The 27425-nt window shown below is 34.0% G+C and overlaps 1 protein-coding gene across 1 annotated transcript; it reads right to left on the minus strand.

The window, feature by feature from the left end:
- Positions 1–3639: 3639 nt before the first annotated feature.
- Positions 3640–26654, minus strand: LOC132546959 (DNA mismatch repair protein Msh3-like). The gene is made up of 21 exons (XM_060210688.1): positions 26417–26654; positions 23832–24608; positions 23021–23137; positions 22094–22211; positions 21303–21430; positions 20655–20821; positions 19880–19989; positions 19290–19404; positions 18837–19031; positions 13925–14060; positions 12425–12612; positions 11822–11990; positions 10288–10352; positions 9043–9159; positions 8401–8508; positions 7897–8014; positions 7082–7239; positions 6079–6265; positions 4918–5032; positions 4577–4775; positions 3640–4388 (listed from the first exon to the last, which is right to left on the minus strand). The coding sequence occupies exons 1-21, from the start codon at positions 26600–26602 to the stop codon at positions 4274–4276; spliced, it is 3588 nt and encodes a 1195-aa protein (XP_060066671.1). The 5' UTR covers positions 26603–26654; the 3' UTR covers positions 3640–4273.
- Positions 26655–27425: the final 771 nt, after the last annotated feature.

The following is a 27425-nucleotide window of genomic DNA, read 5'->3' on the forward strand; positions in this document are numbered from 1 at the left end:
TCCCCATTCAGATAATAACTAAATTTTACATGTTCATTCGGATAATAACATGTTATCATTCAAGTTTCGGATCAGGTTAAATTATAGGAAGTAAAGGTGTTATGTGAATGTTTTTATAAGGTATACACATGGTGAGTAGCCCCAAAGAAGAGCCAAATGTATTTCTTATGACAAATCTTGTTATGTAGTGTTTTAAATAATAAATAGTATGTAAACCTTAACTATGGCATTTCTTATGTTGTGTATAAAATCACAGCCTACTGTATATTACAAAATAATCAGCAGAGAGATTGTAATTATAACTAGACTTTGATAATATTTCTACTAATTTAACACTAGTCATCTTTGATTTATATAACAAATCATACACTATGATTAAACAGGAAACCCAATTACACGGGCCTGCATCACCCACTAATCGGCCTGCATCACCCACTAATCACTGTTGTTTGCAAACACATTTTATAATGGAGACTTACAGAGAAGGTTAAAATTTATATTTTACATCTGTTTTGAAAAGTCAAGATCATATTTTTCAAATATGATTTGACTTCTTCAAAAAAACACATATACATGTATTTCTGTCTTTTTTTGTATTTAGAAGATGTTCAATCATTTTACTCCTGTGGCAATGAATATAGGTCAAGGTCATTTCAGGTCAAATTTGGTAGCCCTGAATGCAGATACACAACTAGTTAAATGCCACTTCTTTGGACGTCTTGGTTATTGAGAAGATGTTGATTCCAGACTTTAACATATCTGACCCATGTGACCTTGAAAGTGGATGTGGGACATTCTTTTGAACTTACTTGGTAATCTTTTTTTCCATCATTCTACAATGTCAATAACAATACTCAGGGTTCAAAAATGTTCATCTGATGCCTGTCACCTTCAAAGTGGTCAAGGTCATTTGTTTGAACAAACTTGATAGTCCTTTATCCAAGCTTGCTACAGGCCAAATATCAGTAACATGTCCTTTTAGTTATTGAGAAGTTATATAAAGATTTACACATTTGATTTCTGTGACCTTGAAAGTCAGTTAAGGTCACATATTTGAACAAACTTAGTAGGACATCATCTCAGCATGCTATATGCCTAATATCAGTTTCCTGGGCATCTTGGTTATTGATATGAATTTGCTTGAAGGTAAAAATTGATGCTGGATGGACATCAGACATCCAAAAATTTGATCTGCCCTCCTATTTTGCTTCATAATGTCACACTGTCGATCATATGTAGACATATAAGGTCTGTACATGTAATATTATTAAAACATTGTGGGTAGGAGCGTAATCAACATCGACCAGCTGCACAAGGTTCAGTAGGTGGAATACTTTCATTATTTGCTGACCGGTGTCACCAGTTATGGCTCGTCAGGGCAAAGACAACATAATTTTCAGCCCTAAGGTACCCTAAATGTGGTACCCTTTTTCACGTGACATCATTGTTATAAAGTTTGGTAACTCATAATGTCAATTGTACGCCTGTTGTAATAAAAATGATAACCTTATCCCTTTTTTATAAGAAGAAATGTTTGGTAAATTAACTGTGCATTAAAATTATAAAATAATCAATCCCAGTTCATACTTAAAATTCATCTTGGCAATCTGTTCCGTCGCTCTGATATACAAGTTCTTTGTAGTCAACTGTACATAATTACCCTTCAAATATAGATTACCTTCCGACGCTGTTTCGTCCGATTCACAGTCGCTAAGTTCTAGATCATCTTAAGCCTCTCCATAGCTGCATCCACAATGGGTCTCGTTTTGTGGATGTAGCTATGAAGAAGTGAATCCTTCCCCCCTCCTCTCTTACTTTGTAATATTATTATTATAAACGACAGGCATGTAGTAAGAAGCTTGCAGAATGAATGGACTTTTAGTTTCTGTTATAATCTTTCTTATACAAACACCACAGCAAAGTATCTGTATATTTCCTATGAAGTTATTGCCAAGATAAGTCTTGGTAATACTGCACTTATTTGCCCTTTGACCTCGAGGCGAAAGTCAATTTGACCTATCTTTATTGCACTGCATACTGCTTGACATGAATGCATCATTTGAAATTCAGAATTCAATGGATGCCTGTTCCTTACAGTTGAAGATTAAAATTTTGTTTATTTATGATGTGATTGATACAACACAAAGCTTTTACTAAAATTTAACGAGTATTAATTGCATTTATCAGATCATAGACAACCTTGAAAACTGACTATTAATCCTGATGTTTACAATATTTCATCTTGTATATAGTGTGTAATTCATTTGAGTGTTTTGCATTTATCAGACATCAAATTGGTGTACAAAATGTAACAGCCATTCAAATACGGATAGATTTTGTCCATTTTTAACTTCTTTATGACAAAACAAAGCAGCTTGAGTATTTCAAATGTTTATCTTAAAATGATGTGGTATCAGCAAATGACAAAGATGATGGAGCATCGACATCTGGATTCCATGGTTTTATAATTGGTTTACATGTTTCAGCTATCTATAACATGTAAAATGTAGTATCTTAGCAGAACGTATACCATATTTTTGTGGTTATAAACCGCACCTCAGTATAAGCCGCAGGTCTGTTTTTTAGCTATTTTTTCAATTTGATCGACAAATAAGACACACTCTTTCTTAGAGAGTGGTAACCATTATGTTTACCTAGGTTCGTTGATATAACAGACAACAGAAGGCAATTTATCCAAATCGTCAGGTATTTTTTTTCTTCATTCTGTCAAATTTGTTTTTGTCCACTTGTAAGCAGCACAGGTATATAAGCTGCATGCCCGACCACTGAGTTAAAAAAAAGCGAGCTTATAACCCAGAAAATACAGTAGTTGTCTCTCATTTTCTGCTGTTGGTATTTTAAGTACACTGAAGTCCAATAAGAGTCTAAAAACTTCATTTCTGAAATGGTAGATGATTAAGACTGATGCCTTCCATCAACATTCAGTACCAACATCTGTGATCGGAAATGAGTCACAATGCAAATATTGAAAAATTTGGTAGTAACTTGTCCTTCATAATAGCCTTCATTCTTGATACAAAATAACATTTTTCAGATATATCTGCTGGGTTTTTTTCTCTTAAATTGTGTGTTGTTAGTTAGGGAATGTTTACACTTATTGCATTACCAATTGGATGGTATTTTAAACCCTAATGTGTTAAATGTCGAGACACAAACTGTCACAAGATTCAACTTATTGACATATGAATCAATTACATTATAAATAAGGGGATAATGATAAGGATAGAAAATGTGTACTTTGTTTGTACATTGTACAATGTGACTACCTTTTGAAAGGTCGGCAAGTGTTGAACAGTGTTGAAAGTCCAAGCATTTGGTATGTGTACATGTAACTGCTATCTGTAGTATTCTACTCAATTTAGCTACTGACCATATACCAAGACCCCATTTCTCTCTTTCAATCAAGTTTATAAAACAAACTAAAACTGAGAGTTTCCCCCTTTTCTTTTGAAAAGCAGTACTCTTAACTATTAAGTTATATATGAGATATAACTTCGGGGGTACAAATCTCATATTTCACCAATTTGGGAAGGTTTGTACCTTCATTTGTGGTAAATGGGGAAAACTGACAGACACAGGATAATAAACAAGATGTTACAAACATTTTATTTTGTGCTGAGTAAAACCAAACTAGAAATGAACCTGAAATACAATGTTTTATTTTGTACCACTGTAATCATCTGCATCAATACCATTAAAGATACACACACATGAATATCTTCTCACAGCAATACAAACTCGTCTCATAACACTGCATACTTGTGTTGTCCAAAGTCAAGAAAATCTCCAATTAGTGGAACAATGACTTCATTAAAAATCTAACATACGTTTTCTCTTCAAAACTCAGGGTTAATTTTCAATTTCCATGAAAAATTAATTTGAAGATTTTAACACATAAGACTCTTGTAATCTTCAGAGTGGTTCAAGGTAAATCATGTGAATAAACCTAGTAACCTTCACCTCAGCAGTCACTGCCCAAGCTCATATGTCCTACAGGCAGATGAGCTTAAAACGTTAAGATCTTGAAGCACATATGTATGTCAACTATTTTTTATTTTTCATTCGAATGCCATTGATTCATTTAGTCAATACCAAGGAATTCTATCACAATGAAATCAGATCTTAATGTCTGTTTCAAATAACTCTCAGTAAAAAGACCATCATGCAATAAAGCACAAGACTATTGTTATATTGTCTACAGAGGGTTCAGTGACAAGGACTGGTACAAAGCTTTCAAGATATGTCTGGATTGTTATGTTGCAGTGGAAAATGGCTTCTGGTCCTCACTCTTCTGAAGTTCCAGTAAAATGTCGGTCATCTCTGATTCTGGGCAGGAAAGTAATGCCTGGAATAATTTCAGCTGATTTCTGCAATAACAAAACATCAGTTCTTCAGAAATAAACCTTTGGACCAGTTGAGTCCATAAAGAAAAGATGTGCACATTCATTGACAGTGATAGTCAAAAAAACAATCAAGAAATCTTTAAAACAGAAAATATGAAATACAAAATTTGCTGGTGTTATTTTGAGTAGTAATACATTAATAGTCATTTCACCTCCTTTCCATGATCTTGGTTTCAAAGTGTTGTGACTGACATGCTGCCCGCTGGATGATGTTAGGGTGTACTCCAGCCAATCGTGCCACGTTGAGACCGTAACTCCGCCCAGCCACGCCCATCACTAACTGGTACAAGAAAGTAATGGATTCTGTTGCGGATGTATCGCTTCCTGACTGTGCAGCATCTCCTACAGCCTCTACAACAAACACATCACTTTCTAGCACCTATTTCTGTTACATAATTCAGTGCAATATCCCAATGAACACAATAAATCTAAACTGTATTATGAGGTAAATTATTTCATCTAGTTTTAATCTACAGCCAGAAATTGTACTTACCTTCTTCATCATTCAAAAAGAATGACATGTGGAAGTTCTGAACAATCCCAACAAATTGATGTTCAAGTTCAGAAAGCACCGGATAATGGGTCACAAATAGACACAAACATTTCACCTGTAAATAAACAACAGAGTATAGATATAAACATTTCACCTGTAAATAAACCACAAAGTACAGACAAAAACACTTCACCTGTAAATAAACAACAGAGTATAGACAAAAACACTTCACCTGTAAATAAACAACAGAGTACAGACACAAACATTTCACCTGTAAATAAACCACAGAGTACAGACAAAAAAATTTCACCTGTAAATAAACAACAGAGTATAGATATAAACATTTCACCTGTAAATAAACAACAGAGTACAGACACAAACATTTCACCTGTAAATAAACCACAGAGTATAGATATAAACACTTCACCTGTAAATAAACCACAGAGTATAGATATAAACACTTCACCTGTAAATAAACAACAGAGTACAGATTTAAACATTAAACCTGTAAATAAACAACAGAGTACAGATATAAACACTTCACCTGTAAATAAACAACAGAGTACAGACACAAACATTTCACCTGTAAATAAACAACAGAGTATAGATATAAACATTTCACCTGTAAATAAAGAACAGATTACAGATTTAAACATTAAACCTGTAAATAAACAACAGAGTATAGACAAAAACACTTCACCTGTAAATAAACCACAGAGTATAGACAAAAACACTTCACCTGTAAATAAACAACAGAGTATAGATATAAACACTTCACCTGTAAATAAACCACAGAGTATAGACAAAAACACTTCACCTGTAAATAAACCACAGAGTTTAGTTAGGTGGGAGTTTGCGACACATCTAAACAGATAAATTTGCACGAAGTTTAGAGCCAACACCGTGGTTTCTTCAGTGGATGAATCAAGGTTCCTCTCCTGTCGCCCGGTTACCCGAAGGTATGCAGGGGATTGATGAGAAGGGGTAAGTTGAAGTAAGTATGGATCAATCCAACAGACTAGAGGTGAGTTCTTCAATTATTTATTGGGTAGTTTGTCTACTGGTTTCGCCCTACCAGTTGGGCTTCAACAGGACCTGGTAAATACTATGAGCAGCTGTTCACTCTGGCACAAAATTCATATTCTAGATTAGAACACTCACCTTTTGAATGAAGAAATCGAGGGTAGCATGCGCTATTGCTGTTCCGTCATGTGTACTAGTACCTCTCCCTAACTCGTCCAAGATAACTAAAGACTTTTCAGTAGCATTTGCTATGATATCTGAAGTTTCCTGTAGTTCAACCATAAACGTGCTTCGCTTGCTGTAGATTTCATCAGTGGCTCCCATTCTATTAAAAAAAAAATCAATTAAATTTAGTCATGATATCCCATCTCCATTATAAATTTACTCCTTGAAACATATGTTATGGAGAATATCGTAAGATTTTACTTCACCGTATTATTATTTGTACATAATATTTTGCATATCTTTATATGATTTTTTCCCCTGTATTTTTTCATAGGATATAGTTTAATATTTCTGGCTGATAACTGATCTTAACTTTTCCAAAATCTAATTACCATCACTTAAATATCAACCTCATATTATTAAAATGAAATCTTGGAAGAGTGAATATGTAACAGCAGTAATTAATTATCTCTCACACAACACATACTTTTAATTTTACAGTGTAGTTTTTACTGTATTTATCCCGTAATAAATCCATGCCTGGTAATGAGCCCTCCCATATATACTGCTGTTCAGTATAATTGTAAATCACTGTCATTTCTTTGTCCTGTTACAACAACTTGTAAAAATGTCTTAAATTCATCTCATTGCTATCAAAGTAAAGAACTTAAAAGCTAAAAGATATAGCAGTTTATAGCAATTTATGCTTTGAACACAAATATTCTGTAACATACAACAAATAACCTGTATTATGTACCATTTAATCAGTTCCATCAATTATAATTATCAAAATACCCTTGATTTATTGGTGAATTAACTTGTGCCATTATCGTTAAGGCGTAAGTGTTTAGTTGTATTTTTATCATATTGCTGACAACATAACCTGGTAGTATGTTTTATTACTTAAACGTGTCTCTTGATATTGCCGAAGAATTTGAAGAAAATTTCAGGAACTGTTGATGTAAGAAGTTCATACCTTGTATAGACAGCATCCAAGATGCCAAGCTTAGCTGATTCAGCAGGAACATAGGACCCAATCTGGGCCATAATGGTGATGAGTGCTACCTGTTTAATGTAGGAGCTTTTTCCTCCCATATTTGGACCAGTAATGATCATCACCCTGGTCGATGCCTTCTACGAAATAAATCAAATCGCATAACAATTACATAATATGTAAATACAAACAATGCTTTTTATGCAAATATTGATTTCAACAAAATAGTTATCCATAATTGTAACAAGGTCCTGATGAAGCCTGAACAGGGGAAAACATGTTGACGAGTAAAATAAATTGAAAAACTCAAACTCAGAAGCTGTTGTGGATGTTTTATCTTGGAAAGTAACTACATTATTCACGTTTTCCTATGCAAATTGACCAATATCAACTGTTGACATTAAATGTTGCATCAATCTATCTGCCCAAAATCAAGACTATATATTCAGTATAATGTGAATCATTCTTAATGCAAGAAATTTCAATGTTAATAATTTCATAACTTTCGTCAATGTGGCATCCTCAACGCTCCAAAAATTATGATCATTTGTGGCATCCTCAACGCTCCAGGAATTACGATCACTTGTGGCATCCTCAACGCTCCAGGAATTACGATCACTTTCGCTCTCTGCAGAAGAGATCAATAGCGATCGTAACCCTTGGAATTTCAAGGATGGAAACATGGTGGCCTTTCAACAGTTACATTTCTCCATGTGAGATCACAAATAGAGATAATAAAACGTTATCTTCACCATGAAAATCAACTGTAAATGTTAACAGAGTGGCCGAGTACTCACAGACAACCTAGTATGGTTTGGGACATATTGTTCTTGCTCTCCAATTAACTGTTGAATTATTGGGTGCTGTCCATTTTCAATTTGAATACAGAAATCATCCTCATCTACAATTTCAGGTCTGCAAAGATTTATAAAAGAAACTGAAAAATAATCTACTTTTGTATTTGCCATGTAATATTAGTTTTAATTTCTAACATGTGTGACCTTTAACACACAAAACGTACCCAACATTGTATAAAAGTTTTTAATTTCAAAATCCAATTATAATTTTCCTGCAAGAGGACTTGCTGTCAATGATATGATAATCCCCATGACGTTGCAGTGGTGTTATAAAAATTCCATTTCAATTTTATTCTTTTGAACATTTTTTTATACATTTTGTAACGTCGTCAAAATTATCTGAAATGGAGAAAATTTATGAATAGGCAGAGGATGCTGCTTGCAAAAAGCCCTCTCAACATTTCATTTTTTTTCCACAGATGGTTAATAAGGTAAAGATATTACCTGCAGTAGTCATGGTGTTTAGCAGTAGCTGCCAGTGAAAACAAACAGTCCAGAGTAGCTAAATGTTGGACAGCTTTTCTGTAACTCTGATAATTTTCTCCGAACGAGCTGTCAACACATACAAATTACTGGTCATCCAATGGTATGGCAGACTCAGTGATACATATACATTAGAAGAATTTTGAGGCATTTGAAAATGTTAAATATTATTTCACTGCAGATCATTTGAAAATAATGATATTAGAAAAGTTTTAAGTAATCTATAAAATTGAATAACAAATAAAAGCTACACATTTGTACATTTTGACAGAACCAACGAAATTTGTAACAATATACTTGAAATATAGAATGTAATAACAAATTACAGAATATGATAATGAATATGAAACATTAGGGCTTTTAATAATTTAATTAATTTCATCTGTAAAAAGACTGCTATCTTGAAAAAAAAAAATAATCAAAGAAGGTATTTTTCACAATGCCTCAAAATTGAAATTTAGTTCTGGTCCAAAGAATTTTAACACCAACTTTGATGCCTTTATCCAATATTGCATGTTTTGGACCATATTTGGCAACTATCCCCCTCCATGTCTAAGTAAAGTGATGAGAGTTATTGAAAACGGAACAACACAGCCACCTTACCTGAGAAACTCTCGCCACACCTGGTCACAGTCCAGTTTCAGCTGTTCACGTAGCTGCTGCAGTCTGCGATAAGTCTTCTCTATAAAAGGTGAGTGAAACCTGCTCACTGCCTTAGTGCTGTAGTGTTTGAAAAGAATAAGATATGGTTAAAGAAATCACCATATTTAAGGCATTAAACCAAGGCCTTGTGATAAGTCTGCCTCGATCTTCTGAAATTTCAGTAGAAATGCCACAAAATGAAATAGTGCTTCCTGTAGTGAGTTGTATTTAGTGCACTACCTCAGTACACAGTAAGTAAATCTGGTACAAGTATCCTTTTATAAGATCACATCCATCATACATCTATCAATACAAAATAACGGGCAAGTAAGATGATTACAAGAGGCCCATGGGCCGTAAGATCATCTGACTACAAAAACTTCCAGCACTTTGAATGAAATCTTACTAAGAAGCTGTTTTCCATAATGCAGGTGATAGTTTTGGTGAGGAGTGGTAACTATAACAAGTGTTACTTTTTTTGATAATGAAGTTAGAGCTCAATCCCTATGTTGAAACTTGAGAAGAAGTTTGAAATAGGAGTTGCACAGAAAACCGTAATTGCCAAACCACGTTACAAAATGGCCTCCCTGACTGCCGTGTCAAAGTTTTGTCCAGGTAAAAAAATAACACTTTATTGACTACCTTTCCTTTCCATTTCCACCGATTCTGAGCTCAATGGTACTAGTGGAACTGGAGAAGAAGTTTGAAATAGGTGTTGCACAGGAAAACCGTAATTGCCAAACCACGTTACAAAATGGCCTCCCTGACTGCCGTGTCAAAGTTTTGTCCAGGTAAAAAAATAACACTTTATTGACTACCTATCCTTTCCATTTCTACCGATTCTGAGCTCAATGGCACTAGTGGAACTGGAGAAGATGTTTGAAATATGTTTTTTAATGGCTGTAGGTCATCATGAACCTTCGGGTCAGATGACCGCAAAAAATCCAATAATACCAGATAAGTATACTCGTCTGCCTTATGTAAAACCTGATGGGCACAGATTCTTCTGAAATATCCCTGGTTTTATCAGGTAAGTATAGAAATGATGGACCAATAAAAATCTTACAAAATTATCCAGTATTAATCAAATTAATTAAAGTTTTCCAGGGTAACTTTATCTCATCAAAAAATAAAATACATCTCTATATTTTATCTTGATATACACAAATTTTCCGTTACTTTTTATATGATGTAAGTTTTTCATACCTGCTTATTTTTATCCAATCCTGTGGCACCAAGTTGACAGAATTATTTTTCACCTCGATCAGAAACTAGAATAATAAAGAAAGGAAACAATATTTATTAAAACAGATAGAAGACATTATATAAGAAATGCTATAGAATACAGTTGGGTGTGTGTATGATCAAATCTGTGCTGAGAAAACCAATACACTAGTAATATCCTCAGACTTCTCAAAATAATTATACCAGTCCCGATGATAAAAACTCTGTAGTAAGGAAAGCTAGTTTATAATGTTACAACCTAGAAGAAAACAACAGCTGTATTTTAGAACTAAAGTTGATATTAAGGACAATTCATCAAAATCAGAGGTCCAGCCATGCCAAATTTGCACCATAGATAGATTTATTACGATTTATTATGATACATGATGGATGCAGGCATGCTAGTCTCTTGGCCATATCAATATTCAACAATTCATGAAAAAATTGTGTTAATATTACTTCTGGTGCTATTCCGTGAATTCATTGAACGCTAACATTTTTTATTAATTTTTATAATGTTCATAAAATAAAAGTTCAAGCTGTCTGACTGTAGTAGCATTTATAACTGGGGCAAGCTGTTTCACAAATTTTACAGTTCATTGACTAAAGAAATGTTTTTAATGTCTAATCTCATATGCTTTTTATACAGTTTTTGAGAATGCCCTCTTGTGGTTGTGGTACACATCTCAAATAAATTTTCAGTAGCTCTCTTATCATATATATTGATCATAACTTTAGAAGTGTTTATCATGTCTCATCCTTCGATGTTCCAGAGTCGCAAGATCCAGGTATAGGTTGAAAATGTTGTCTTAAATACACTTTCTTTCACAATGAGGCAAGAAATCAATTCCCCAATGAAAAATGAAAAGGAATATGGCAGTCAACCACATAACCACTTAGGTTTTCCTAAAGTCCTTTAGTTTCATCCTCTGTTTGGACTCCATTAAAGTGACAAACACAAGTGCTTTAAATATGTAACCTGGTTGCATTGGTAATCTTTTTACATCATCGTAAAATGAATAATGTTGAGATGTAACAAAAAATCCCTATTTTTTTAAAAAGAAGATAAATATACAAAGTTTTGGTTTACTGTGGATTTTGGTTGTAGTCTTTTCAGTCTGTCATTATATCTGATTATAATGATATCAGATTGACACAGAATTCTGAACCTGCAAATTCTGTCCTTCCACGTTATATTGAATCTATTTCAGGTGGAATATTCATGGAGGAATATTTTGTGTGGAAGCTGCATTATTGCTACAGTTACACAAAAGTGGCCATTGACTGTCAACTGTCAAATATCATACAATGATTAGTAAAATTCTTTCATAACTGAGCAGGGATGTCATGCATGATGTTCCTAAATGATCTAATAAAGCTTACACATTTCCATGACCGTCACTGACTCCAGACTTAACAGCTACCAAGTCATAACAAGATTTTATAAGTTATCATACAGTTATCATGTACTGATGATTCCTGGAGAGAAAATAGTGTGAGATTATGCACAGTTTACCTCAATTCCCATAACAGTGACATATTCTAGACCAGGAATGCGTAGAATCAAGCGTACATCCCGTCTGTGAGCCTGGATCTCCGACAATACATCTTGTATAGCCTGTTTCCTTTGTATGATTATGGGAAACTTACTTTCATCTGCAAATATCCCTGTCTTGTCCTTATCTCTGCATCATAAAAAAACTAAATTTGTAATACTAGAGTGACAGATGATTTAAAATGTTGGTTGTTATGGTTACTAATTCAGTAATGAAATACTGAGGGAAATAAATCAGAAATCATGAAAAAAATAAAGACCTTTATCATACGATTGCCTTGTTATTAACAAGATAACGAGATGACATCACAAACTCAGTAATTGTGATGTAACAATGGAGACACCTACCCAATATAAAACTGAAATGACTGTCAAATGTCTGTTCTTGTTTTCATTTGATATGTGCATTATGACATTTGTCAAAACTTTTTCATTTCAGCATGTCGAAAGCTTGCCAAAATTAGACATTCTAGAGACTTGTTTTATAAATCATTTATTACATAGAAACTCACGCAAGATTCTATCTATATTTGTTCCAGTGTCCACTTATCTTCCTGTACTTACCTGACCGACTTTTCCCTAATGGAAGACACATATGAGTTTATATCTTTTAAAAGGTCTGGTACATTGGTCAGAATGGTTTTCAGAAGGTCAGAGGTTAGTTGTGGACATTGTGATTCGGCCAGAAGCCTAATGTCCCTCTGTAGCTGGCTAAAGGCCTTACAAACGGAGTAAAACTCTGCTACACTACACTGGATAATAGAAAATTACATGCATATACATACAAACAGTAATTACAGTATTAAGTTTTGTTCTATGATTTATTCATTAGACACAACAAGTGGATAATACCTTACAATACAAATTTAGAATTAAAGACAGTAGAGGCAAATAAATAGTTCTACTGCATCATATACTTGTTTCTTGTTCCTGGACTCCTCTGTGATGCTACAGGCCTAATTTTTAAAACCTAGGAGGCGACCAAGGAAAATCCAAAGTGATAAAAAAAAAACAAAAAAAATCAAAGTTTAGAGATGAAGGTTTTTCTTGACAATTTCAAAAGAACTCCAATTATGTCTAAGTATGACTTTAACTTTACTCCTTAAGCTTTAATGTGTTACAATAGAAATTGCATTTGTCATTCACCAAGGTAACTGGGATACCATTGTATAGTCCAATAAACGCTGCAAAGTCAGCTCCCTGACCACTGTCTTCTCTGAATAATCAAGAAGACCTATTTAGCCAGTTGGAGGCCATGAAGGCTCAGTTGGTACAGCGATGGCCTTAATAACATCAGATGAAAATCAGTTGTGTGTTGTTTGGTGCTACCAACTCATAGCAGTTTGTATTTATCAGAAAACTGAGAAACAGACCAGTCTGTACTATTATGGTTGTGTCCTTGGGCCTGACACTTCATCCTCATTGCTCTGGGTGACATGCAATGGGCCTCCTGTATGTCATTCAATGAGATAGCTACCAGCTACTATGAGGACACTCCCCCTTAAAATGACCCTGACTGTTGACAAGGCAGTAAACCCAACACACAAACAATATACCCTACCAACAAGAAAGATGGATACAAGACGAGGAAACTAGTTTTATAACAGTTGTATCAAAATCAGAGGTGACTGTAATACGTCTGGCTATACTGGTGGTAGCTTGGTTACAAGGGAGCATTTATGTGAAGGCCAGATTACTGTATGATTGGGTTTTCTTATGCAACCTCCTAAAAATTGTACCGCTTCTTGACATGAATCCAAATTACTCACATATCTGTAATATCTTATTCAGGGTTTTCCATAAGAGCTGGGAGCCGGCCAATTTGACGGCTACTTTGATCATTTGTCCGTCTACACCAATCCAGTTCCGTAATTATGTCCCATACACGACTACATGTACATGGCAGGCCACACCCACCTCGCTGCGTTGCGGCTCGGGTCGGCTGGCTTTGCCAGCCTCCTACTTTTACTACACAGCCTATTACTAACAAAATCATGAAAACCCTGCTTATTATTGACAAAACCAAGGTTCAACTGAATTTGTTTACTAATATACAATACATACCTTTTTGTGATAGATTGATGCAAGTCCCTTTTCTAGATCTGGACTCTTGCTAAGGAGCGCCCGTAGCTTGGCCAAAGTTTCAGCACATGGTCCATCTATTAGATCCTGTACTGCTGTTTGCCTTTCTGTGATGTCCCTAGAAGGTAATTTATTAGTCCACAACAATGTGAATTAATTTACATCTCTACCATACTTCTCAAACTCCCTATTAAAACAATTCATCTTTTTAGTTAATTGATATTCAAATACTGCTAGTTTAAAACTAAATCCTTCTAAGGGCTATTCTAGTAAAACATGTGTTTAGGGATATTCTAGTAAAACATGTGTTTAGGGCTATTCTAGTAAAACAAGTGTTCAAGGCTATTCTAGTAAAACAAGTGTTCAGGGCTATTCTAGTAAAACATGTGTTTAGGGCTATTCTAGTAAAACAAGTGTTTAGGGCTATTCTAGTAAAACATGTGTTTAGGGCTATTCTAGTAAAACATGTGATTAGGGCTATTCTAGTAAAACGTGTTTAGGGCTATTCTAGTAAAACAAGTGTTCAGGGCTATTCTAGTAAAACATGTGTTTAGGGCTATTCTAGTAAAACATGTGTTTAGGGCTATTCTAGTAAAACATGTGTTTAGGGCTATTCTAGTAAAACATGTGTTTAGGGCTATTCTAGTAAAACATGTGATTAGGGCTATTCTAGTAAAACGTGTTTAGGGCTATTCTAGTAAAACAAGTGTTCAGGGCTATTCTAGTAAAACAAGTGTTCAGGGCTATTCTAGTAAAACATGTGTTTAGGGCTATTCTAGTAAAACAAGTGTTCAAGGCTATTCTAGTAAAACAAGTGTTCAGGGCTATTCTAGTAAAACATGTGTTTAGGGCTATTCTAGTAAAACAAGTGTTCAGGGCTATTCTAGTAAAACAAGTGTTCAGGGCTATTCTAGTAAAACATGTGTTCAGGGCTATTCTAGTAAAACGTGTGTTTAGGGCTATTCTAGTAAAACATGTGTTTAGGGCTATTCTAGTAAAACATGTGATTAGGGCTATTCTAGTAAAACGTGTTTAGGGCTATTCTAGTAAAACAAGTGTTCAGGGCTATTCTAGTAAAACAAGTGTTCAGGGCTATTCTAGTAAAACATGTGTTTAGGGCTATTCTAGTAAAACAAGTGTTCAAGGCTATTCTAGTAAAACAAGTGTTCAGGGCTATTCTAGTAAAACATGTGTTTAGGGCTATTCTAGTAAAACAAGTGTTCAGGGCTATTCTAGTAAAACAAGTGTTCAGGGCTATTCTAGTAAAACATGTGTTCAGGGCTATTCTAGTAAAACAAGTGTTCAGGGCTATTCTAGTAAAACATGTGTTTAGGGCTATTCTAGTAAAACAAGTGTTCAAGGCTATTCTAGAAAAACAAGTGTTCAGGGCTATTCTAGTAAAACATGTGTTTAGGGCTATTCTAGTAAAACAAGTGTTCAGGGCTATTCTAGTAAAACATGTGTTTAGGGCTATTCTAGTAAAACGTGTTTAGGGTTATCTAGTAAAACATGTGTTTAGGGCTATTCTAGTAAAACATGTGTTTAGGGCTATTCTAGTAAAACATGTGTTTAGGGCTATTCTAGTAAAACATTGTGTTTAGGGTTATTCTAGTAAAACATGTGTTTAGGGCTATTCTAGTAAAACATGTGTTTAGGGCTATTCTAGTAAAACATGTGTTTAGGGCTATTCTAGTAAAACATGTGTTTAGGGCTATTCTAGTAAAACATGTGTTTAGGGCTATTCTAGTAAAACATTTGTTTAGGGCTATTCTAGTAAAACATGTGTTTAGGGCTATTCTAGTAAAACAAGTGTTCAGGGCTATTCTAGTAAAACATGTGTTTAGGGCTATTCTAGTAAAACATTTGTTTTGGGCTATTCTAGTAAAACAAGTGTTCAAGGCTATTCTAGTAAAACATGTGTTTAGGGCTATTCTAGTAAAACATGTGTTTAGGGCTATTCTAGTAAAACATGTGTTTAGGGTTATTCTAGTAAAACATGTGTTTAGGGCTATTCTAGTAAAACATGTGATTAGGGCTATTCTAGTAAAACGTGTTTAGGGCTATTCTAGTAAAACATGTGTTTAGGGATATTCTAGTAAAACAAGTGTTCAAGGCTATTCTAGTAAAACGTGTTTAGGGTTATTCTAGTAAAACATGTGTTTAGGGCTATTCTAGTAAAACGTGTTTAGGGTTATTCTAGTAAAACATGTGTTTAGGGCTATTCTAGTAAAACATGTGTTTAGGGCTATTCTAGTAAAACAAGTGTTCAGGGCTATTCTAGTAAAACAAGTGTTCAGGGCTATTCTAGTAAAACATGTGTTTAGGGCTATTCTAGTAAAACAAGTGTTCAAGGCTATTCTAGTAAAACAAGTGTTCAGGGCTATTCTAGTAAAACATGTGTTTAGGGCTATTCTAGTAAAACAAGTGTTCAGGGCTATTCTAGTAAAACATGTGTTTAGGGCTATTCTAGTAAAACAAGTGTTCAAGGCTATTCTAGAAAAACAAGTGTTCAGGGCTATTCTAGTAAAACATGTGTTTAGGGCTATTCTAGTAAAACAAGTGTTCAGGGCTATTCTAGTAAAACATGTGTTCAGGGCTATTCTAGTAAAACAAGTGTTCAGGGCTATTCTAGTAAAACATGTGTTTAGGGCTATTCTAGTAAAACGTGTTTAGGGTTATCTAGTAAAACATGTGTTTAGGGCTATTCTAGTAAAACATGTGTTTAGGGCTATTCTAGTAAAACATGTGTTTAGGGCTATTCTAGTAAAACATGTGTTTAGGGCTATTCTAGTAAAACATGTGTTTAGGGCTATTCTAGTAAAACATGTGTTTAGGGCTATTCTAGTAAAACATGTGTTTAGGGCTATTCTAGTAAAACATGTGTTTAGGGCTATTCTAGTAAAACATGTGTTTAGGGCTATTCTAGTAAAACATGTGTTTAGGGCTATTCTAGTAAAACATTTGTTTAGGGCTATTCTAGTAAAACATGTGTTTAGGGCTATTCTAGTAAAACAAGTGTTCAGGGCTATTCTAGTAAAACATGTGTTTAGGGCTATTCTAGTAAAACATTTGTTTTGGGCTATTCTAGTAAAACAAGTGTTCAAGGCTATTCTAGTAAAACATGTGTTTAGGGCTATTCTAGTAAAACATGTGTTTAGGGCTATTCTAGTAAAACATGTGTTTAGGGTTATTCTAGTAAAACATGTGTTTAGGGCTATTCTAGTAAAACATGTGATTAGGGCTATTCTAGTAAAACGTGTTTAGGGCTATTCTAGTAAAACATGTGTTTAGGGATATTCTAGTATTCTAGTAAAACGTGTTTAGGGTTATTCTAGTAAAACATGTGTTTAGGGCTATTCATGTGTTTAGGGTTATTCTAGTAAAACATGTGTTTAGGGCTATTCTAGTAAAACGTGTTTAGGGCTATTCTAGTAAAACATGTGTTTAGGGCTATTCTAGTAAAACATGTGTTTAGGGCTATTCTAGTAAAACATGTGTTTAGGGCTATTCTAGTAAAACATGTGTTTAGGGCTATTCTAGTAAAACATGTGTTTAGGGCTATTCTAGTAAAACATGTGTTTAGGGCTATTCTAGTAAAACATGTGTTTAGGGCTATTCTAGTAAAACATGTGTTTAGGGCTATTCTAGTAAAACATGTGTTTAGGGCTATTCTAGTAAAACATTTGTTTAGGGCTATTCTAGTAAAACATGTGTTTAGGGCTATTCTAGTAAAACATGTGTTTAGGGCTATTGTAGTAAAACATGTGTTTAGGGCTATTCTAGTAAAACATTTGTTTAGGGCTATTCTAGTAAAACATTTGTTTAGGACTATTCTAGTAAGTGTTCAACTATTCTAGTAAAACGTGTTAGGGCTATTCTAGTAAAACATGTGTTTAGGGCTATTCTAGTAAAACATGTGTTTAGGGCTATTCTAGTAAAACATTTGTTTAGGGCTATTCTAATAAAACAAGTGTTCAAGGCTATTCTAGTAAAACGTGTTAGGGCTATTCTAGTAAAACATGTGTTTAGGGCTATTCTAGTAAAACATTTGTTTAGGGCTATTCTAGTAAAACATTTGTTTAGGGCTAATCAAATAAAACAATAATCCCATCCCAAGACTCAGTGGTTTGTTTAAAGGTACCACTAATAGAATCTGACAGATATTTACCTTCAAATCAGGGATAGAAGTGATTTATTTTGAAGTCCAGAGTACCCTTATCATTCCTTCTATATTACCTTAAATGTTTAAGAGATACATTTTCATAAATATGTTTACCAAGCCTCTACTTTTAAATTCTGTTTTCCTTTTTCCAAGCCACATTCCTGCTAACAACATAGTACACTAATTCTCATCCTCCATACTCAAGTGATTTGCAATCACTTTTACTCTCTGCACCCCTGGAACATGTCATGGCAAAATTGAAGGTTCCATGAGCAACACCTTGTGGACAAAACAAAAAAGGTAAGTTTGATCCTCTGATGACCATCAAATGAATCTTGTGTTGCATAATGGTAAATTGTAATGGCTTTGAATTTGAGTGTGGCTTGTTTCTAATCATCAAAAGAAGCCTAACAGCCTGTGATTGTTTTTTCTCCTAGAACCAATCAAAGTACTTCACTTGTGCCTTCAATTTTGCCACGACATGTTCCAGGGGTGAGGAGAGCGAAAGTGATCATACCCCTGGAGAATCAAGGATGACTTATTTCTTTCTCAATAATTTAGATATACCCCATGTATTCATATTGAAAGTCCTTACCCTCATACCCATAGTCTTCTCTTATAAATGTTCCTATAGTAATTATAGACTTTCTCCTATGTCCCTACTTTCCTAATCAACTCTCCCAAAAAACCGAATTGGTTGCAACAACGGTACTGTTTCAAATACAAACTCACCATGCTGATCGCAAGGGTCTACCTAGCCAAGTTCGAAGCATTCGACTCCCAAATCTGGACACAGTTTGGTTCATTACCCAGAACAGTGACCCTTGTTCCTGTCCATTAGTCTGGTTCTGGAAAATCTCCAGATTTCGTACAGTGTTTCCAGGAAGTTGCATGAATTTTGACTTTTCAGAAAATTGAGTAAAGTTGCTAAAAAAAAAAAGAGAAAAAGCTAAATGTATATTGATAAACTCCAGTGAAAGAAGAAAGATATTTTGATAAAGGAGTATCTTTATGACATAAAATTTGAAAGATCAATTAAGTTTACATTATGTCTTTTCTATTACCAATAACCTAAAAACAAAAATTAATGTATTTCAACTGTTAAACATAGCAGTAATAAAAGATCTGATGGCCATAGGTACAATGTACATGGGCAATTTTTATCATAAGTTCAGTTGACTTTACCTGGTCAGTGTAAGGATATTTTCTAGGTTGAAATCAGACAGGTAGGTGATTGTTCCAGCCAGGCAGGAGATGACTGTTTGTGGCAGGTGTAGCACTTCCTGTAGTAAGTTAATTCCTACAGAAAAAAAACAGATCATTTCTCATAAACATTAAATAGGGACATTTTTCATGGATATTTCTGTAAAATGTTGATTTTCTTTCAAATCTGAATACATTCAAGAAAACAATTATCCTATATATGTCCAGGGGACAAACACACAACTTAGTATACAAAGAAGAGGGACAAGTTAATCCATGGACAATGATACAAAACTGTTACCTTTTTCTGTAAAATTGCAACACTGAAATATACATGGGTGGGCTTATTACAAAGCATGGGCTGAAAGTCAAATTAATATTGTAAGGCTGATATTTTAGTTGCAGGATATTTCCTTTTCAAAATCCAGGAAGTGAATGTAATCAATGACTTATAATGACAACATGGTGCAAGATCTAATTTTTCATTAAAATCTACTCTTGCAAAATTTTCATTTGTCATTGAAATATTTTCTCTTTCAGAATAATGTCTTAAAGCAAATGTGTGTATTTACCAGCTTTATTTTCATACGTGTAGAATTTGGAGACAGTCTGAAAGGCTGTGTTATATTCCAGCTGGTGGCCGTCAATCTTCTCTACCCGCATACGGTCATCAGGGGTGGAACTGTCAACATATACAATTATAAATATCATTCATATTCCCTTTAACATTTACCTGTTTCCCCTTACACAGAATTAATTAATATTTGATCATTTCTATTAATTTCAAATCAATTTTGAAATTTACACAAGGGATAAATAATGTTTAATAATCACCTTTTAACAAGGTATTTTTCTATACTTCATTTGTTAACTGAATGAAAAATATCAAATCAATTAAGGTTTGATTCTTTTGTTTTTTTGGGGTTTCAAATATCAAGATATCAAATCAATTTAGAAACTCCCACTTTCTACCAGTTAAAGGTGATTTTTTTCAAGCATGAAAAGTATAAAAAATTAAGAACAACATAAAACAAGTTCTCTAGTTCTGAGTTGCACAGACTTACTTAACTAGGCTGTCATTCCTATTGGACTTTTTTTAATATTTCAGAAGGTCAATACCTTATGTCAGAAAGAGGGGCCATAAATGAGAGCTTCCCACCAACCCAACCCCCCACCCTACACAGGGAAAATTAGCAAGTATTGGGCTTTCAGCCTCTGTATTTCTTCCTCATTTTACCAGGAGACTGCAATATTTAACCTTAATCTTATACATACAATTAATTTCTGAAATTGAAGTTTTGAACAATTAAATTCCAAAAAAAGTATGCACATACAGTTTTCACTTACCTGATAGATGTAAGACGATGTATGAAAGTGTCTGTATCTTCATGCAAGTTGTCTGGGACAAGGATTTCTGATGGCTGAATGTGTGATAGTCGAGCTTCTAGCTCTCCATGCATGGCATTATCTTCGAAGCTATCATATACAACGTCCCCAGTGGAGGGCTGTATTGCCTATGTATACAGATTTCCTTATAAACACATGTATGTACCATGTTTATCCAGCTGCCTGATCAAAAACCAACCGTATCAATCACTGTTCAGTAGAATTACAAAAATAACTATTATTTAATTTTAGTGTCCTGATATAAGCCCATTGTAATGGCGAGATTTCAGGTCTGAATTTCAGCACCTGGGCCTGATGCAGGATAGAGCTGTGAATAGGTTATTGCTGACACATAAATCTGTTCAACTTCAAATATTTATAGCTGAATAATTACAGGAGAATAAAAAAACATTCTGTTGAAATTAAATGGGCACAAAGAAAATCAACCAACATGGTGAAAACTACATACACCATTTAAGTTTATAAGATAAATATAATTACCTTTGGTTTATACAGAAGTTCAACTCAAAGAAAACTAAATCTTGAGGACTAAACAATTATTATACAGGACTGTATCACACACTCAAATCTTCTCAGAGTGGAACTTACAAAGATGGCAGTAGTTCGTTGTTTGCTATTTTTGTTCGGTTGAGTTTCATAGACACACATAAGATAAGAAGCACCAACATCACATGACGAGTTGCCAGCATCTTCCACTTGGAAAAGCGGGTTCACATCTGTATAAAACACGAGTTCACATCTATATAAAACACAAGTTCACATCTGTATAAAACACAAGTTCACATCTGTATAAAACACGAGTTCACATCTATATAAAACACAAGTTCACATCTATATAAAACACAAGTTCACATCTGTATAAAACACGAGTTCACATCTATATAAAACACGAGTTCACATCTATATAAAACACAAGTTCACATCTGTATAAAACACAAGTTCACATCTGTATAAAACACGAGTTCACATCTATATAAAACACAAGTTCACATCTATATAAAACATGGGTTCACATCTATATAAAACACAAGTTCACATCTATATAAAACATGGGTTCACATCTGTATAAAACACGAGTTCACATCTATATAAAACACGAGTTCACATCTATATAAAACAAGAGTTCAGATCAAAGTACTCATAACACAGACTATGAACCTTCTCATGAAGGCAGATTAGGTAATAAGGCAATCAAAACATTTCCCCACAGGTAGGAAAACTAGGCAATGAATCTATTTATCAAATCTATTATACGTTATGACCAATACACATTTTCTTCGTGGCACTATCAAAGCTTTTCTACATCAATATTATAGATTAAAGCAAGAATTGAGAACATGTTTTATAACTTAAAATATTTAGCCTTTATTGATATATACCTTCCCCAATCAATGTTGATTTTGTATAAAGGGCAGATAACTCTCGAGTAAATGGTGCACTTCGATTGTCCCCTGCAGCTTTTAATGCCGCTGTTTCCATCTGTTTTACAACTCCAACCTGTGAAAATTATAAAGTTATTATGTTTTTTTTTTCAATTCTGAAAAATTAATGAAGGATATGAGGATATTTGACTAATTTCATTGTACTGACCACACTTTCATAACTTCAGTTTCATTGACAGTGAACAAAATGTGTACCAATCAATTGCGAATAAAATCAGATAAATTAAACACTGAGATTTGCTCTTAGTCAAGACATTAACATATCACATAATCAGTATACTGTAAACTAACTTTCTCACGTGTTCAACTTACTGTGGTGATTTTGTGATCAAACTAAAATTCATGAGTTATTCTCTTTTGAATTAATGTGGAAAAAAAAGAAGAAACAAGATTTATTTAATCAAAATTTTTGAGAGATAGAAATCACAGAAGTTAAAAACTGCCAAAAACAAGTTGTTTTTCTGTAATTAATTTACTTTAATTAAGAAAATTTTTAATTGCAGGATAAGCAATGTAATACGGACAAAAATTCCAAACATTGTTATGGAAAAACTTAATCCATATCTATAAACAATTACAAAGGAAAATCACTCTGATTTCACAGAAAAACAAACATTACATTGTACCTGCCTTTTACCAAAGCATGGAGCGAGATACAAGTCCATCTTTTCCTGGCCTACAGCAGCATCTTTGTAATTGATACCTAACAAATTGTTTCTTCTTTACAATTTAGAAAAAAAAAAAAAAATGTAGTTCGTTCAAAAGGATCATATGGATTAAAACATTTTCAATACTTAAAAAGTCTCAGGAATGTTGACTTTTAGGATACCAAAATTTGTTATCATTTGGTCTTCTTATACAAACCTTGTGTCCAGCAGCAACCAGTCTCCTAACATGAACAAAAAGGCGATGAGTAGGGATGCTTGCAGTCATGAAGTTATGATCAAGATGACAAAATATCTTCAAAACTTCAGCTGCAATCTTTAAAAGCAATAATTTCAAGTGTAAAAAACTTCATTCATAGATAGTATCATATTTATTCAATAAGTTCATACTTTGTTATAAGCTCGTCCATGTCTAAAGTCGTTCAGTAGACTTGCGAATAAATGCTATTTTATTGCCTTGTTATAAGCCTTTTACCAGATTTGTTGTTAAAATTTGTATATAAGCTCCCTGGGCTTACTGCAGGATATATATGGTAAGCCCAACTTATAGAATTTAATATCTTTTTAAACCAAAATGTTTAATACATGCCAATAGGCATTGTAAGGGTTCTAGCATGTTTCCTGAGGGCTCTATATGTTTTATCTAACTATAATATACATTCTTATTGCTAAGGAGTTTTTCACCAATAGCAATTTGAACTAGCAAATGTTTACTGAAGTTTTTGAAAGAAAAAAACGTTTAATGCTAAAAGCGGTTAAAGCTTCTTCTATTCAAAAGGAATCAAGAGCACTTATTTGAATCAGTTTATGAAACTTAAAGATTTCAAGGAAGAAATCTCAAGCCTGTGTTTTTTCTTCAAAATTTTAAAGTCAAAATGAGTATACAATCACTAACATGTAGCCTTCTCTTGCCAAAAAGGGGCCTTGATTATTTCCTCAAATTGTTGGAATTTCATACGTAAAAAAAAACAACAATATTTTAAAAATAACAAGAAGCTATTCTTAATTACCTCTGCATCTTCTCCAAAAAATCTGTATTTGTATCCACATTCCACACAAAGTACAGCATGTGGATATTTTTCTTTGATGTCCATGAATTGTTGTTCTAGAGGAGTATACTTGTTCTTCTTCTCTGTAGTTGTAGGAGATCTTTTATTTTTATCATATTTCAAAGCAGAGGTACTTTTATGACTGGTCTTCATCAATGCTGAAGGTACAGATTTGGATGTACAGGGTAGATTGTATTCTTCATCACTAGTTCCTGCAGATTTTCTTGATTTTGAAGTGCATGGGACATTGTGTTCATCATCGCTATCACTCTTTTTTCCTTCCGAGTCATTTTCTTTTAACAAACTGGTGGAAACTGAAGAAATATTGGATAAATGTCTAATCTGTTTTAGTTCAAATAAACTTACTACTTCTCTAGTATTAGATCCCTCATCTTTGACTGCACTAGATTCAAACTGTTGCAGTTTACTTTTTGTATTTTCAGTCAGTGAAGTTCTCTTGTCTACACCAGATAAAACAGGATGGGTCAAACTTGTCCCACAGCTTTGATCATTTGTCTTACATACGGTTAACTTTTTAAAGTTTGAAGCTTCATCTGCGAAATTTTTGCCAATTTTGATCTCAGAAGAGAGACCTGATTCAACTTCCATTTCAGAAACATGTGTGTGGCAAGGTACCACATCATCATCATCACTGTCATCAGAATACTGCTTTTTAGGCCTGCCACCATTCACGTTGGACAAATTTATCCTACGTCGTTTCTTCAGTGGTGAGGAAACCTTAAAAAGAAGAAATATTATAATTCAACTCCTGTTTTTGACAGGTTTATGCTTTGATGAATACCGCATATAAACTGGTACTTTTCTGTAACATTAGGCCTTCCTTCTGACACAAAACAAAAGAATTCCACTGGATCATATATCCTTTATAGCTTGATATTGCTATAATAGCTATTTATAGCTTTACCAAACTGACAAAAAACAAAAACAAAAAAAAAACTCATACTATTACAGATCAAAATGTACTGTTGTAGTAAAGGTGGAAATGTCTGATTCTAGCCTAGTAAGATCAGGGGGTCCCCATTCCCCAAGGCTAAGTTCTCGGACTCTCAGGATATAATCTTCTATCAGACTCTTTGCAGGTGATATCAATGTGTGTTTAACAGCAATTCGATACTGCTGTAAATTTGATATATTATACAAGTATTTGAGCTTACTGCAACTCATTATTGTAAAAAGGATATCCTAAATGAGGGAAAAAAGTCCGACTTTGACCCAGCTATCTGATCTGAAGCAGGAATGAGACAAAATTAACAAGAGTTTCCAGTAGTCAACGCCAAATTGTTAAAAGGGTATAGAACTGGTAGTGATTCTGGTGTAGCCAGTGTGTAGCAACATGGACAACCCAATGAAATATATACAAAGATTCAAGATTTAGTGTTATAAATGTACCTGTATATGAAACAAGTCACAAGATTTAAGAGCAAGGCCCAAGGTGGGATTCTCTGATAAGAAGAAAATGATCATGGATATAAGTGAGTCTGAATACATTACTGCAGGAGGCAGTGAAATGCCCCATTTAACAGAGTGGAAGATTAATAAAAGATATATCACCTTTTGATACCTGTGTCTGTATTAAAAAATGGAGTATGGAAGAGCTACTGCAGAGGAAACAGTAGGCATTCCTCCCCAAATGGTATTTATTTGCAGCAGTAAATTTCAGGTGTCAAGAGGCTGACAGAACTTTCCAAATCTGGTCTGGAACTTGTGACAAGAACTCTTGAACAAAGTTGGGACATACAGACAGACATTCTTTATTTCCTCCTTTCGGAGATTTCGTATGTCAAAACATTTTTCTTACAGCATGTATCTTAGTTCATATGTAAACATGATTCTGTATTTAACATTACATTATTGTATTTTAAAAATGTTTAACTCATTATATAAAATGTTCGCTTGATTATCAAATCATGGATTTATCCATCTACAAAAATTCTTCCGGAAGTGAAAGACATGGAGCATAGGTGCTCTTCACTTTACTCTTTGCTAATGTTAATCAAAAATATGAAGACAGCATTTTTGCTTTCCCGAATTTGTTTGACTTACTTTTAATTTTTACTAAACAAAACAATGAATTTATACAAATGAACTTGGCATGAATTAAAAATCCTCCAAGTACATGGCATATAATGCCAACCATTACCTTGACATCATATCTACATGTACACGAACGCATAAAACATCAACTTCACAATAATTATGCGTGATCAATCGCTCGCTGTAGCACGCCAAATTTTCTTCGTTTTTTGAAGCACTAACCAGTTATCCAAAACTTATCGGTGTTTTATTTTCTTAGTACTTTCAAACAAGAATGTCCTTGTGGCATATAAGCTTTGCTCTTTCCAAGCAATGCTTGACTCGTAATAGCAATAAATTAACAAGTGCCCGACCTGTGCAATAAACATGGATATCTGTTTACATCATCAGCCACATTCACTCACGGACTTTATATTTAGGTCAATCATGTCATGGATATTGAAAGCAGTAAGTAAACGTTGTGGAAATAAAGCCATATCTAGGTTTCCTACCTTTTCCTCACCGACACGCGGGCAATCCCTCGAAGAGTCATCTATAATGACTAGTTCAGAATCATTTTTAACCGCTCTTGATGCGAAGAATTTCGAGATGGTCACTTGTTTTTTCTCATTTTTATCAGATTTACTACCTCTGTGTGAAAGTGATTTCAGTTTAGTAAGACCCCTCTCGCCTGACATCGTTGATTGCTTTGATGAAATACCTAAGAAACATATATAACCGAATCATTTCTGCATACTGTTGCATTTATGTTGCCGCCATAAGAATTTGATCCGAAAGACTGAAATGAGTGCTTTCCAAAGACAACACTTAAGGTGTTCCGATTGAGATACGATCGCGGTGATATCAGTGTTTGAAAATTAAAGGGACATAGTAATGTCAAGAATAAACGTTTAGTGTTACTTTAAGGAGGCTCCATCCTTCGCAATGTGACTAACAGGATTCACAGAAACACTTACACAAGTGTAAAGCAACATTGTACAATTAAGGAAGAGTTTAAAATGTATAAACATTATGATGATTTCCGTCTGAATTATACAACAAAAATGTGAAGAAAGTTTTGTAGGCATGACTTAATAAGAACGTATATTTATATAGTTATCGAATCAGAGGAATCGGACAGATGCAAGTTAAGGCAATGATAATGTACTGAACAATATCTATTATAATTTCATTCGTGAATAAAGCATATAAAAGTCGTGCCGCGTTGCTGAAAATCCAAGGTGGATTTAAAATATACTGTGAACGAAATCAGAAATGAATATATTTTACTATTATGAATATAAATGTGTGTGTGTGCGTGTGCGTGCGTGTGTGTGCATGATAGGATATGATCCAAAAGCAAAAAAGTTGAAAACTCCGAGTTTGGAGACTATTATAGTCGGGATCAAAGCAATGTTTGGAAGGGAAGTCGATGAGAAAATTTAAAAAAGCGCTACTTCGATAAGGATTGGGTTTTCATCTATTTACAACATGGCGTCTTAGTAACAAGCTAATGGCACC

This window comes from Ylistrum balloti, unplaced genomic scaffold, assembly GCF_031769215.1.
Source record: "Ylistrum balloti isolate Yb309-2 unplaced genomic scaffold, AGI_CSIRO_Ybal_v1 Utg369924, whole genome shotgun sequence".
Taxonomy (NCBI): Eukaryota; Metazoa; Mollusca; class Bivalvia; order Pectinida; family Pectinidae; genus Ylistrum; species Ylistrum balloti.